Raw genomic sequence first — 13,758 nt, 5'->3', positions numbered from 1 at the left:
TAGACCCAGCACTCTTTCCTGCTTATGCAGGGGGTTGGACTTGATGATCTATTGAGGTCCCTTCCGACCCTAACATCTATGAAACTATGAAATCATACTGGCTGACTTATAAAAAGTCTGCATAGCTACCTAATATAAAACAAAATTATAAATAGAAAAATGTGTTTGTACACTATTTGTTTTCCTTATCCACAGTAATTTGTCTAATTTGTCTATGCATTCACTGTTAGCAAAACATTAGGTGTACTGCCCTGTACGGCTGATAAACTCTTCAGAGTCCTTTGATTCCCTTTCTCTTGCCACATTCTGCATCTCAGAAGTGGAAGGAGCTATTCTGATAGGTGAGATTTTATTCACCAAGGCGCCCCCGGGGGTTACAAGAAATAATGACCACAAGCTAGCTGAGAGCAGATTTAGACTGGACATTAGGAAGAACTTCTTCACAGTTCGAGTGGCCAAGGTCTGGAATGGGCTCCCAAGGGAGGTGGTGCTCTCCCCTACCCTGGGGGTATTCAAGAGGAGGTTAGATATGCATCTAGCTGGGGTCATCTAGACCCAGCACTCTTTCCTGCCTATGCAGGGGGTTGGACTCGATGATCTATTGAGGTCCCTTCCGACCCTAACATCTGTGAATCTATGAAATAGGATAAGGATACGATTGAAGCTAGTGATATACACAGGTTTCTTGTGCAGTTTACACACAAGTAGGCTAAAACTCAAGGATTGAGTAAGTGAAGAGACGTGGGGTAGACCTTCACAACAAAGTTAGCCCAGACCCTCCTTCAGTTTTGTCCACAGTCTTACTCCCATCTGCACACCTCAGGCTGGGTTGGTTGCTAAGTTTTGCCTATTACACTCAAGCTGGTAACCTACTCATTTTGTAGAGAAGAAAGGAACTAATCAACTAGGGCAGTTCAGTCTTTTGGACTGGTAGGCCACATGAGCAGTGCCCAGCCATACGTGGGCCGGATCAGGCTGGTGTTCCTGATCCGGCACGGGGAGGCTGTGGCAGGGTCCCATCCAGCCATATGGAGGGGGATGGGGGGCAGCCCGGCTCCATCCTGGCTCTGCGGGGAGGAGCAAGGGGGCCTGGCCCAGCCCCATGGTGGAAAGTGGGCATGGCCCAGCCCCAACCTGGCCCCATTGTTGCTGGGAGGGGAAGGGAGCATGACCCATTCCATCCACCCCAGGGGGGAGGAGTGCGGCCCAGCCATGGGAGGGGGCAGGGGTGTGACCCAGCCCCAGTGTGCTGCACAGGGCTTGGGAAATTGTCAGTGGCAGAGGGTGGCTGTATTCATTGCTGCTGCTCCTCCTCTGCTGTATTTCCTGATCTGTGGAGAGCCTTGCGGGCCAGATACCTGTGGCTGTGCATAGGGGGTACACTGATAAAGATTTTCTTGGTTGATACCAATAGCTGATTATTAACCAGCCATATTGGTCAATACCAATCCGATAGCTGATTTACAGAAATGCAGCCGGGCAGCTCAGAGAGCAGTGTCCTCCTGGTAAGTCGGGGGAAGGGGTGTGGCGGGGGGCCAGATCAAGGTCCCACGGTGAGGGAGGGAGTGGGGCAGGAATAGGGTCAGGTGCTGCCTAACCAGGGTGGTGAATGGAACCCAGGGCTGGGAGTGGGACAGAGCCGTGGGTGGCTCTTCTGGAGGGTGTGGGGGGAGCGGGGGCTTGGGGCCAGGGGCTGTACCAGCTTTTCCTGGGGGCGGGGGGGAGGGGAGGGGAGGGCTGGGCCGGAGCTACGCTTGGTGTGGTGGGGGAGTGGGGCTGGGCTCAGAGTGGATGGAGGCGGGACGGGCTCAGCTGTGTGGGGTAGGTGGCAGCAGCAGTGGCACTGGGAGTGGTGGCTACAGGGGGGCTCGGGGAATTTTGGGGTGACTATAGTGCATGTATGCAGCATTATCAATGACATTGGTCAAAAAAAGGCGATTGCCGATAACGTTAATTTTTCTGATATTGGTGCACCTCTAGTTCTGCAGGCCACATTTGGCCCATAGGCTGGAGGTTGAGCACCCCTGAATTAAGATGTTGCAAAACTTTCTCTGCTTGTAACTCTTGTTCAGCTGCATTTCCCATCTCTTTACTCCTTTATTCCACAGCAGAAGGCACTTACAAAGTCATAATACACCAGCTTGGTGTTTAGGTCCCACCAGCAATATTTCTACGTTTCCACTTCTGTTCAAATACTGTGGAAGTTCAACAGAATCTAAAAAAAACATGCAGTCGGCGTACAACAAGTTGGACAGAGCTTAATACCATGTTCTGGTAGACCTCTGGTGTGTGGTTATGGTCATAATTTGGAGAGATCCTTCTGAAACACGCAGTTGTAAGATGTGGGTCTCCAAGAAGTTGGAAGAGGAAGGGAGTCACTGGATGAGGTGTCAGTGTAGGAAAAGGCATATGCTAGGCAATTAGTGGCCAGAAATCTGTCTGGCAGCTTACCAAGAATGTGCCTATTTTGTGATAAACCAGATGAAGGGGTTTGCCATATGCAGCCCACAGATCCAGTGGGCCTTGGTGGCAGGGCACCTCAGCAGCATATGGTGTTAGGGGAATTCATCTGTGCTGCAGCTGGGCAGCAAGGGTCTTTGCCTGCCCTGTAGCTGAACAGCAGGGAGAAGCGGCAGCTGCAGTGGCTAAGTCCTCAGATCCAAGCTGGGTCATTCTGGCTTATGTTATATACTGTATGCACTTAATTCAGGGTTGTTTTAGATTCAAAGGTAACCCCTCAATAATTAGACTTTATACATGGAAGATTTATAATTTTGTTATAATTTTCCATGTATAGAATCTAATTATTGGAGAGTTGTCTGTAATTCATCCCCTCCCCACTGCTGCGTGAGGGAAGGCAGTGTGGGTGGCAGGTGGTGTGGGGAGGTCAAGCAGCTTGCTCCCTGCTTGTGTATGCCCCCTTGCCACCTCTGCCCCCTGCCTGCCCCTCTTTGCACAGCCTGAGGTCCTACCCCCAGCCTCTGCTTCTCCCTCTCTGCCCCCCCCAGCCTCTGCTGTCTGCTACCTCACCCCCTTACTCTTGCTTTGCATCAGCAGGCTCCATCCCCATTCTAGGATGGGACACTTAAGTACAGCCCCAGCTCCTGCAGCAGCTTTGTGGGCTCTGTGCCACTGCTATGGGGCCAGGCTGGGGCTGTGCTCAGTGCCCTAGGCTGTAGCATGGATGGAGTCTGCTGGTGCAAAACAAGGGTAAGAGGGGAAGGGAGGGGGGCAGGCAGGGGAGCAGAGGCTGTGTGGGGATGTAGATGGGGGAAGAGGCTGCAGGGGGGAGATGGCGAGGTATGGAGGTGGTGATGGGGAGCAGGCAACAGACCCTGGGTAGGGGCTGGAGCCCAAGTTACAGCAGCTGTCTGCCCCCCCCCCCCTTGTACTCAAATTCAAGATGAGGAGCTTCCCCCCCTTGTTAAATGAGGGGGAGCAATGTCCATAAAGCTTACCTTGCGTCAATGAATCAATGCATTTGGTGTTGAGTCTGCGTGGGTCTGTATCTTGTAGGATCTATGTAGGAAATATTGAAAGGTATGTTTTGGAAAGATAGAAACAAGAGTAAAAGTAGTGGAAAATACTATATATTAAAAAAGTGGTTGATTGTAAGAAAGTAAAATATTGAAGATGTAGAACTGAATCTGTTGGGTTAAATTTAACAGAGGGAATAATGAAAAGGGACTTAAAGGAATTGTTATGTACCCCGTGTTTGGAATTGGAAATGGACAGAGATCTCTATCAGGTCCTGGAAAAAAGTAATAATAATGGAAATTGTGTAATTATAGTGTTGGATACAAAGGACCAACTCACAAGATCATAATAAATTCTAATTTAGTGTGCAGGATGTGAAATTAATAAAATCATAAATGCAAACTTTGAGTTATGGGGGGTACTGGTCACCTTAGCGCACATGCTTGCTCGCTCGCTCGCTCACTCACTCAAACCCATGTCATTTAAACCCATGTAGTATAGTGTATAGTAGCTGCTGTAGTGATTGAGAGCACTGGTATCAGTATATATACCTATCCAAGGTCCTGGAGTCTGCTGTCTATGGTCAGTTTCCTTCAAAGCGATGTCTGCCCCAGAAGGGGGTCACCTGCTTGTCCTTCTGTCTCAGTAAGTCAGGTGCTGGATGAGAGGGCACCACTGAGGGTCACGCTTCACTGCCTTTTATCCCTTTTTGGCAGACTTGTGTGATCCCCCAGAATGATCTTGGCTGCCCAATTCAGAGGTCACTGTCCCACTTGGGTCTTGTAGTGCCTGACAGCTATTAGTCACAGGGGTCTCTGCCTGCTGGTACCTGCAGTTTTGGGAGTCGGTTTGTGATTTTGATTAACAATGGTATTGTTAAGGGTTGCAAGAATAGTCAATAGGGTGGGTGCTTAGTTCTAGGAATCAGTTCTTTGGCTTGATTAGCCTAAAATAACTTGTAGAATAGAGTTTTGTAATGGTAAGTTCCTCTGGCTAGGCTATTGTCAATTAACAACCAGAGGCTCTTGCTTTGTCTTCAATTATCTACTGATTCATAGATACTCACGTTCACTCAGGGGGACCAGCCCAATACAGCAATACAATTCCAGCAGTTACAATTCCAGTGCATTCTTACAATAATAGTTCTAGTAATACAAGGTATTACTTTACTTCCAAGAAAAATACATTTCTTAGAAGTTAAAAGGTATAAAATACTGAATGCCAGGGTAAAGATGAGACGGATGAAATATAAAAATGCACTGTGAGGTAGTGAGGATCACAGGCTACTGGGGACAGTGAGTTAGGTTAGCATCAGAAATATTTACAGTCTTTGAAGTGGATATTTTATTCTTTTGTTTTCTTTAGTGATGCTTAAGTCAGTCGATATGTAGGTGCAGTTTGTAGGTTTCTCCTACAGAAAGCCATTTCAGCTTTCTGGCTTGCTCTGAGCCTTGCCATACCCATGCAATGAGTGTGCTAAGTCTCTGCCAATATTTAGAAGGAAAAAGAAATGAACAAAGTGGGGGAGGGGGGGTTCAGGCAAGAAGGGATTTCTTGTTACAACAGGAGACTTCAATTTCCCTGCTATAGACTGGACAATAAACACTATCTATAATGGTAAGGTGCAGATATTTTTGGAAGAGTTAGCTTGTACATTTCTGTATCAAATGGTCAATAAACCTAATGAGAGGCAATGCCATCTTGGTTTGGCAAGTAACAGGGAATTTATTAGAATTGGTTGTGGGAAGTAATCTGGAATCAAGTGATCATAAATGAGTTAGTTTAGTTTAGATTACAAGCTAGATGAGACTTCTACAAGGAATTTGGATTTCAGAAGGGGTAGTTTGAGAAACTAAGAAAATTAGTTAAGGAGTCTGAATGAATTAATTTGGGAGCTAAAGGACTTGAATGTAGAAGTGCCATGAAATAATTATTAATGCTTTTCAGAGCTTGTTTCCCAAAAACTGTTGAGAGGGGCTACAGACCTATATGGATGAATAGGCACCTCTAACTAGCCATTAAGAATAATGTGAGGATCTATATAGAATGGAAAATGGGACTGATCGGCAAGGACGGATATGTTTCTGTAGTCAAATAATGCGGGAGCAAAGAGAGAATAGTCAAAGGCTTAGCTGGGTTACATTGTGTGAAGAATTTTAAATAGAAAAAGCTTCTTCAGTTCTATAAATTAGAAGAAACCCAGGAGGGAAGGAGTGGGGCCCAGGTAGAAGACCTTGAAGATGGTAAATCAGAGCTAGATACTGAATGAATACCTTGCCGTCATCTTCAGTAAGTATATATTTGTAATTAAAGAGAGTGGTTGAGTACCAAATGTCAATGGAATTTATCACATCTGAGCTGGAAGCAAAATGTAAATTGCTTTTTGACACAAAATTGGAGGGTCTGGATAATTTCCATCCCAGAATATTGAAAGAATTGGCATGTGCAATAGCAGCTCCTTTAGCACAGATCTTTAGTGCATCTGTCGATTTGTGGATAGTACCCTGTAAATAGAAAATAACAGATGTAATGCCTGCATTCAAAGAAGAGGGATAATTTGACAGGCCATTATGGGCCTGCTAGCTTGACTTCAGTAGTATGTAAGGTTATAGAACAAATACTGAAGGAAAGAATAATAAAAAATATGGAAGTAAATAGAAGAGCGCAATTTTTTTCCAAGGAAGGTCATGTCTGACTAATTTAATATGCTTCTTTGAAAAGATAACTGCCTTCTTAGCTACGAGCAATAAAGCAAACTTAATTTACCTAGGTATGAACACAGCTTTTTGTACCATGCCTTATAGTAAATTACTGGAGAGCATGGGGATCAATATAATCTTGAGGTGCATAAAGCATTGGCTTAAAGAGAGATCAGTAGATTGTATTAGAAACTGGGGTTACTTTGAAAGGTGAGATATCGGACTGGGAAGCAGTTACCAGTTTTGTTCCTTGGGTATCTGTCTTGGGACATTTAACATTTTTAATCAGCCGCCTTAGTACTGGAAGTAGATGTGCCCTCACAACATTTGTAGGTGATACTGAACTGGGGGATACTGCTGAGGTAGAAAATTTTGCTGAATTATTTTTCAGGAAGTTTTAGATATTCTTGTAGAATGGCACATTAGAAATCGTAGGAAGTTTAACAATAGGAAGTGCAATGTTGGGCATCTAGGAATCAGTGGAAAGGACTTTGAATAGAAGATGGGACTCCTAGACTGGAAGACAACTGAGGAAGAGAGAGACCTGGGTATATTGATTGACTGTAGGATGACTCTGACCTTGCTGTTAGTATATGACTTTGGAAAAGACTAATACAATTATAGGGTATACCAGTATGTTAGGAAATTCTTGGAGCCACCATCAGTGTGTGTGATATGTGGTTGCAGGGAGAGCACACACCAACTGCAGATGTTTCCTCAGCCTGACAAAGTGTATTTATACCTGAAAGCTTGCAAAGAAGAATGTTTCCAATTATTTGAATTCGTCTAATAAAAGATAGCAGACTTACCCAAAGAACTTTGTTTGCCTATATGTGGATTCAAGTGTTCATAATTCCATTGTTGTGGTAGAGAAGTAGTTGTCTTGCTGGAAAGTACTTAGCGATCTCATGATTCAGGACTTTGGCTTCCTCATAAACAGGGATCCTGGTTTTCTCTGATTTAAAATCCCCAATTTTCAGTTAAAAAAACAAACAAACCCCTAAATCCACATTTTTCTGTGATTAAAATGAAACACCCCTATATATGTAAAATATACATATATATATATATATATAGATATCACAGAAAAATGTGGATTTGGGGTTACTTTTTTTAAACTGAAAATTAGGGATTTTTTTTAAATCGGAGAAAATCAGGATCCCTGCTCATATATGCTTTATTGGCTTTGGGGTTTTTTTCTTCTTTTTTATGGCTTTTACTTCTGCTAGTACAACTAAAATTTAAGTTATTCATTTGGCCAGGTTTAGGCACCTAGAATCCATATACAAAGAGCTCTGTATTGGCAGGTGGTGGCAGCCACTCGTGGGGTGGGGGTGGCAGCAGCCGCACATGGAGCAGGGGTTATGGCGGTGGCTGCAGGCAGAGTGGCAGCAGTGCAGGGTGGTAGGTGGCAGTGGCGTGTGAGCTATACGCTCCCCACGTCCAGCTGGCCGGAAATTCTGGTTAGTAGTGTGGGCTGGTTACTAAAATGCTGGTTAACACAGCTTTTATTGTATAAACAACAGGCAAACTTGGACCCATCCAAGTTGCTGATTTGGAATAATAGGTAAATTATTTATGTTACAGTGTTAGTCAGAAAAGTTAACACACTAGTCCATATGCAATTCCTATTTTGCCCCATAGGGGAAAACATCTTCCTTGTTGTTGAAACAATTCGGCTTTAATTTTCCCTGTCTACAAAAGTCAGTAGCTGGTTGTAGTGTTTGATAGAAATACTGGCATGAGTGTGCTCATTGTGGATTTGGTTTTTTTTTGCTTCAGATAAACTCCGAAGAAGCATGCCTAACCTAGCTCGGATGCCAAGTACTCCTACCATTAATAGCAATGCAAGCTCTCCAGTCACTGTGAGGAATAGTCAGAGCTTCGATTCCAATCTACATGGAGGTGGTAATGGGATTTCAAGAATGCAATCTTGTAGTAAGTATGCGTCTTTTACTCTGTTGTTGTGCTGAAAGCCCCTACAGTATTGTGAAATATTTACACACAATTGTGAATCTTGTTACTTACTTGAGGAAAAATTGTTAGAAGGCCTTAACCACTTTTGTTGCTGCCCATTTAACCATCTAAGAAGTTTCCAAGTTCTTGCTTTTGAAAAAAAATTACGTCCAATTATGTTTCTTAGTAATGAAAACTCCATCATGCTTTGTTTCGTCCCCATACATCCAACATGGAAGTTAAAAAAAAAAAAATCCATTACTCATGTTAGGTTTTTTTCCTGAAGGATGCATCAGTAAAGTAACTACATGACATAATGTACTATACTATTTTGGTTGTACCTTTTCAACTTCAACACTACAACTGAAAATGTAACATGGACTATAATGATCATTTATGCAGCACTACTGACATAGAACATTGGATAAATGTTGTCTTAAAGCATACACTCACTGTCAGTCTCTCCCTTGGAATCTGTACCACTTTGTCCCAAGGGAAGAAAAGAGCATCATTAAGGATGAATTAATTAGCTACTGAGCAAGAGAACCAGAATAGCTCTCTAGCTTGGTGACCAGGGCGGGGCATTTATCTGGAAGGCAGGGAGCCTGGGTCCCAGTCAAGTCCCTGTTTCAGTGCACATTTATTTATGGTGATTGAAGGGTAGATTTATCACTTTCTTTTTTGAAGGTTTCAAATGATTTCAGCTGCTGTGAACTACATGGCTCAAGTACTTGAGGCATTTTGGTACTTAGCTTCTGTCCTGTGGACAGTAAAACATAGGTGATGTGCACTAGAGGGCAGAGTCATGTAATAAATCTCTATATAAAGCTTTTGGATACTGCAGCACTGATATGAAATGACAAACATACCTGGATTGTGTTGTTAAATTCAAGAAACTTTTGAAGTTTTGAGTTCTTAAATACGTACAAATATGTATTTGAGTTCTTAAATATGTACTTCAGCCGGACTTTCTCACACATTTTGTATATCTGTAAATCTAATTTTTAAATTCATTTACAGTTGGCTTGATTGAAGTAAAAGGTCAAATTTGTGCATTGATCACTGTTTCAGGTTGCATAGAAATATAGTATTTGTTGATATATGATTGATGTTATAACATAATATGCTGTTTTAATTCTTTTCTCTTCCCCTCTTTGCAGTTCCATCTCCAGGACAACTGCAGCATAGAGTTCATAGTGTGGGACATTTTCCAGTGTCTGTCAGACAGCCTCTGAAAGCTACAGCGTATGTAAGCCCAACTGTGCAAGGCAGCAGTAATATTCCTGTGTCCAATAGCTTGCAGTTGCATTCTAACACTGGAATCCCAATGCCAAACAAGATTGCCAATGCAGGGATTGTTGGACGCAGTGCTCTTCCAAGACCACCATTGGCCATAAGTGGCAGTAGCATACCCAGGAGTAAAATTTCACAGCCCGTTCGAAGGTAAGAGATGCTTTGCATTGAGGAGTTAAGTGCTCCTCTGTTACATTTGGAAAATCTTGGCTTTGATAATGTTTTTTTTAGAAAAATGTGAACTCAGACTTTTGAACAGAAACATTTGCAGAAAATGCTGATTCTGAGTCCAGTCCTTTCCTCCATTCAATGCATGTAAATTTCTGCTTTTCTTCAGACAATGAAAAAGGGCAGACAATGAAAAAGGGCCTATTCATAAACTTATGGAATAGTAGGATTGAAAGGGACCTCATGAGAGCATTTAGTCTAACCCCTGCTTAAGGCAGAATTGTCCCAGACTAAACTACCCAGTGCAGTGTCATTCTAATCTGCTCTTACAAACACACAACAAAGGCAATTCTGTAACCTCTGTGATTAGCCTGTTCCAATACTAAAGTACCCTGATAGTGATAGAGTTCTTCCTAATATCCAGCCTAAATTTCTATTGTTGCAATTTAAGACCGTTGTTCCTTGTCCTGTCCACTGCTGCAGTAGAGAATAGTCTGTCTCGGGAGTATGCAACATACGGCCCGTGGACCAGATCTGGCCTGCCAAGGAATTCTGTGTGGCTCACAGTAGGGCCCTCAGCCCTGTCCAGGCCAGGTACAGGGGGCAGCTTAGCCCATGGCATGTGCGGCCAGTCCCACCGTCCCCGGGCATGAGGTAGGTGCGGTGCAGTGGTCATGCTGGGTCAGCACCTCTCCTGCTCCCCTACCCTGCCCCTCCTCCCCAGGCCACAACAGTACACCAAAACTCCTTAAGTGGCCATCCAGCCCAAATAATTGCCCACCCCCAGTCTATCTCCATCGTCTGGATAAACCACCCTTCAGGCAATTTGAAGATTGCTGTCAAATCCACCCTTTGTCTTCTCTTCTCCAAATTAAATAATCCTGGTTCTTTCAGCCTGTCCTTGTGAGTCATGTTTCCCAGTCTTCTACTCATTTTTGTTACTCTCCCCTGGACCCTATCTAGTTTGTCTACATTTTTCTTGAAGTGAGAGGTACTTTTGTGGACACAATACTCTTAAGTGAGGCCTTACCAATGCCAAGTAGAGCAGGAGAATCACTTCCCTTAACTTGCAGGTAATGTTCCTATTAATACAGCCCAGTCTGCTATGGACCTTTTGTGCAACAAGAGGACACAGTTGGTGCTTATTCAGCTTATGGACCACTGTGACCCCTAGGTCCTTTTGTGCAGTACTTCATCCTAGCCATTCCATCTCCAGTTTGTATTTGTGTATCTGATGCTCCATCCCAAATGCAAGACTGCACTTTTCCTGTTGAATTTCGTTCTGTTAATTTCAGATAAACCCTAGTAAGCTAACAAGTTTCATATTTGAATTTACGTCACATAAAGATAACCATGTAGCAAGAATAAATGTGTATAGAAGGGAATGAATCTAAAACAGTCTGTAATAAAACAAACAAGCTTGTTTTACTTTCCTACCTACTTGAAGACATAACCTTAATGTTCTCAAGTACGTCCAAAATCTTGTTAAATAAATTACTTTTGTAGTTCATCCAGAAAGTCAGCGTCATGAGATAAATGTGAATCAAAAGTGTGAGCAGAAAATGCTGTTAATTGCTTTTAATAGCAAGTGGCTTGCAGGTGAAGCATCTCAGCCTGCAGTAATGACAGGCAGTAATGACAGGCTGTCACATAGGCAGTTCCCAGGCCATGTGGAGTGTTACAGGTTATGAACCACAGAGCAGAAGACCTTGGCTGATATCCTGTCCCCTTCAGATGTACTGTAATATCAGGTGCTGCCCTAGAGCCAGACTAATGATTGCTAAAGATAGAAGGATTCCAAGTAGTGTTTGAATGACAAGTTTATGAGACTCAAACACACAGACAGATTGGAGTTCAGCCTGGAGCTTTTCAAGTTCTCTGATTTTTTTTTTTTTTTTAATTTTATTTTAATGTAGATAATAAAAGCTGCTTTCTTTTCTTCAGGGATTATCTTGGACAAAATCCAGTCACTACAGGCAGATATTCAAAGCTTGGTGATTGTTACTGTGATAACTTTTAAGGAACAGGTTTTCTGACCACCAGATTCTTGAGCTGTCTTTTCACCAAGGGACTGAAAAGTAAAACACATTCCTTTAACTCCAGCTAGCTTAAACATAGGAACTGACCAATTTTTATTATGCCAATATGGCATTTCATTTGCCAAGCCTGGCAAATGTTTGCAATGCAAACGTTCCAAATGAAATTTATATTCAAAGCATGCTGTGTCTTTGCAGCTGTTAGAGTAGAAGGCATTTTGTTATCTCAGGTGTCTTCATCAGCATCTGTTAGGCCGGGCTGTTAAATACCAAAGTATCCGCACCTCAGCTAGCTAAGTATCTCACCTAAGGTCTTTATCCATCCAGGAATTTTGGCCTTTTCAGCACAGGCCCCTGGCCTGTCTACACAGTATTCTTGAGGCTGTGTTTCATTTTGTGAAACATAATGGAAATATATGAAAACTACATTTGTTAAAATGTATTGTATGTCAGGCCCCCGGGGGAAGATGTGATGGTCTCTCCCTCCCCCTTCTGTGGTCTCCTTACTCTTTGGTATCCTTGGCTATTGGCTAAACTGCTCTTTCTGTATCAGCCCCTCAGGGAGAGAAGAAGCTGGTTAGCCTGCTTTGCTCCTCACAGTGAGTAAGCTTTTTGTTCAGAATCGTTTTAGAGGAAAGGCCAATTAGTTCTTCCTTGCCTATAAAAACTGTAAATGCTCTTAATTGAGTTGCTGGCAGGCTGGTAGTTCCTGCAGTGATTTTTTTTTTTCCTTTGAGAGAACTCTGATTAAATGATTAGTTTCATTAAGAAAAGTGCCATTTTAAGAGTTCTGCATCCTTTCTTCATGACATTGATAGGTTCACTGAGGTGGTGTTGCTAAACTTTACACTTTAGTAGTTCCACATTGAGTTCCATCAATGAGAGGAGTTATTTATGTCTCTCCTATCTAAGCACCAACCTCTACTTAAAGACCAACTCACATAATTTATACTCCAAATTGTGATGGGACCTCTTGAGCTGCCGGGAAGGGTTGTAGATGACACTGTGCATAAGGGGACATTCCTGTTTCTGTCCGAATGATCCACCACAGGGGCTGGAAGGGGCTGACAGTTATTGTGTGAGGGGAGCCATGAAGAGGGTGGAGGTTGAACAATGCAGTCCTGCACTTGAGATGGAATAATTGCATGCACCAATACAGACCAGGGAATGACTGGCTAGGGCTGTAGTATTGCAGAGAAGAAGGACCTGGGAGTTGGTGACCATAAACTAAATATGATCACAGTGTACTTTTGTTGCAAAAAAGGCCAACTACTCTAGTGGTAGAGAGCAGAAGCAGTGGCAGCAACAGTAGTTACAGCTAGAGAGGGGCAGTGAAGTAAGAGAATGAGGGCTTGATGGGATGGTTTGATTAAATGTAGTAGCATGGCGTTGGAGTAGGTTGTGGCTTTGGCCTGTTCGTACAGACATGCGGGGAGCCTGCTCCAACGCGCTGGAAGTGTATCAGAGCAGATTCAATTACAGGCAGTCCTTGACTTATGACTTCTTGATTTATGATGAACTACACTTACAGCCTTTATAAATTGACATCATGCTTCGAGGTTCTGATGCGTATTTCAACTTTACAATGCTCGATAGAGCTGCATCCAACTGGTAAGTGGAAGGGGAGGGGGAATGAAGGGGTGTGGGGTAGGCAGATCAACACCCCTGCAGCAAAGGAGGCATTGGGGCTGAGGCAAGCGCTGCCCAACTGGGTGGGCAGGGCGGGGCGGTGTGCAGGACAAAGGTGCAGCTCATCTGGGGGCGTGGGGAAGGGGTGTGTGGCTCCTGCCACTGTTTGCTTCTGGTCCAGGAACTGTTCATCCGGCAGCTCCTGTCACTGTTCCCACCCCTCGTCTGGGAGGGCATGGGGGGTGCCCCCAGATCTGCATGGGGTAGGCGGGGCTGGGGCTGGGGATGTACTGTGTTGTGCTGTGCTCTGAGCAGGTGCGGCGCTGGGAGCGGGGGCTATGCCCTGCCGCTGCTTGCTCAGTTGGGGTGGGGCAGGGGGGGCACAGGACGGAGGCGCTGTGCTGCCTCTGGATGAGTGGCACGTAGCGGCAGGAGCTACCACCCCCTCCCCGTGCCCCCCAGATGAGCTGTGGCTTTGTCCCATGCCCCTCCACCCTGGC

At 44.1% G+C, this 13,758-nt stretch overlaps 1 protein-coding gene and 1 long non-coding RNA gene across 9 annotated transcripts in view; one reads left to right on the top strand and one right to left on the bottom strand.

The window, feature by feature from the left end:
- LOC109283469 (uncharacterized) overlaps window positions 1-13,758 on the bottom strand; it is an 88,321-nt gene that overhangs the window by 19,972 nt on the left and 54,591 nt on the right. Inside the window, exon 2 of the long non-coding RNA XR_002090635.2 lies at window positions 3,459-3,519. This is a non-coding gene — a long non-coding RNA (uncharacterized LOC109283469). The remainder of the gene's footprint in view (window positions 1-3,458; window positions 3,520-13,758) is intronic.
- The window catches only part of SLAIN1 (SLAIN motif family member 1), a 107,911-nt gene that overhangs the window by 90,921 nt on the left and 3,232 nt on the right, over window positions 1-13,758 (top strand). For all 8 annotated transcript variants that reach the window (XM_059729541.1, XM_059729815.1, XM_006276949.4 and 5 more), the window contains 2 exons: window positions 7,959-8,114; window positions 9,293-9,575. In XM_059729541.1, coding sequence (XP_059585524.1) covers window positions 7,959-8,114; window positions 9,293-9,575 — 439 coding nt within the window. The remainder of the gene's footprint in view (window positions 1-7,958; window positions 8,115-9,292; window positions 9,576-13,758) is intronic.

This window comes from Alligator mississippiensis, chromosome 1 (assembly GCF_030867095.1).
Source record: "Alligator mississippiensis isolate rAllMis1 chromosome 1, rAllMis1, whole genome shotgun sequence".
NCBI classification, from domain to species: domain Eukaryota; kingdom Metazoa; phylum Chordata; order Crocodylia; family Alligatoridae; genus Alligator; species Alligator mississippiensis.
Note: the sequence above shows the minus strand (reverse complement) of the source record. Positions and strands in the feature narration are given on the sequence as shown.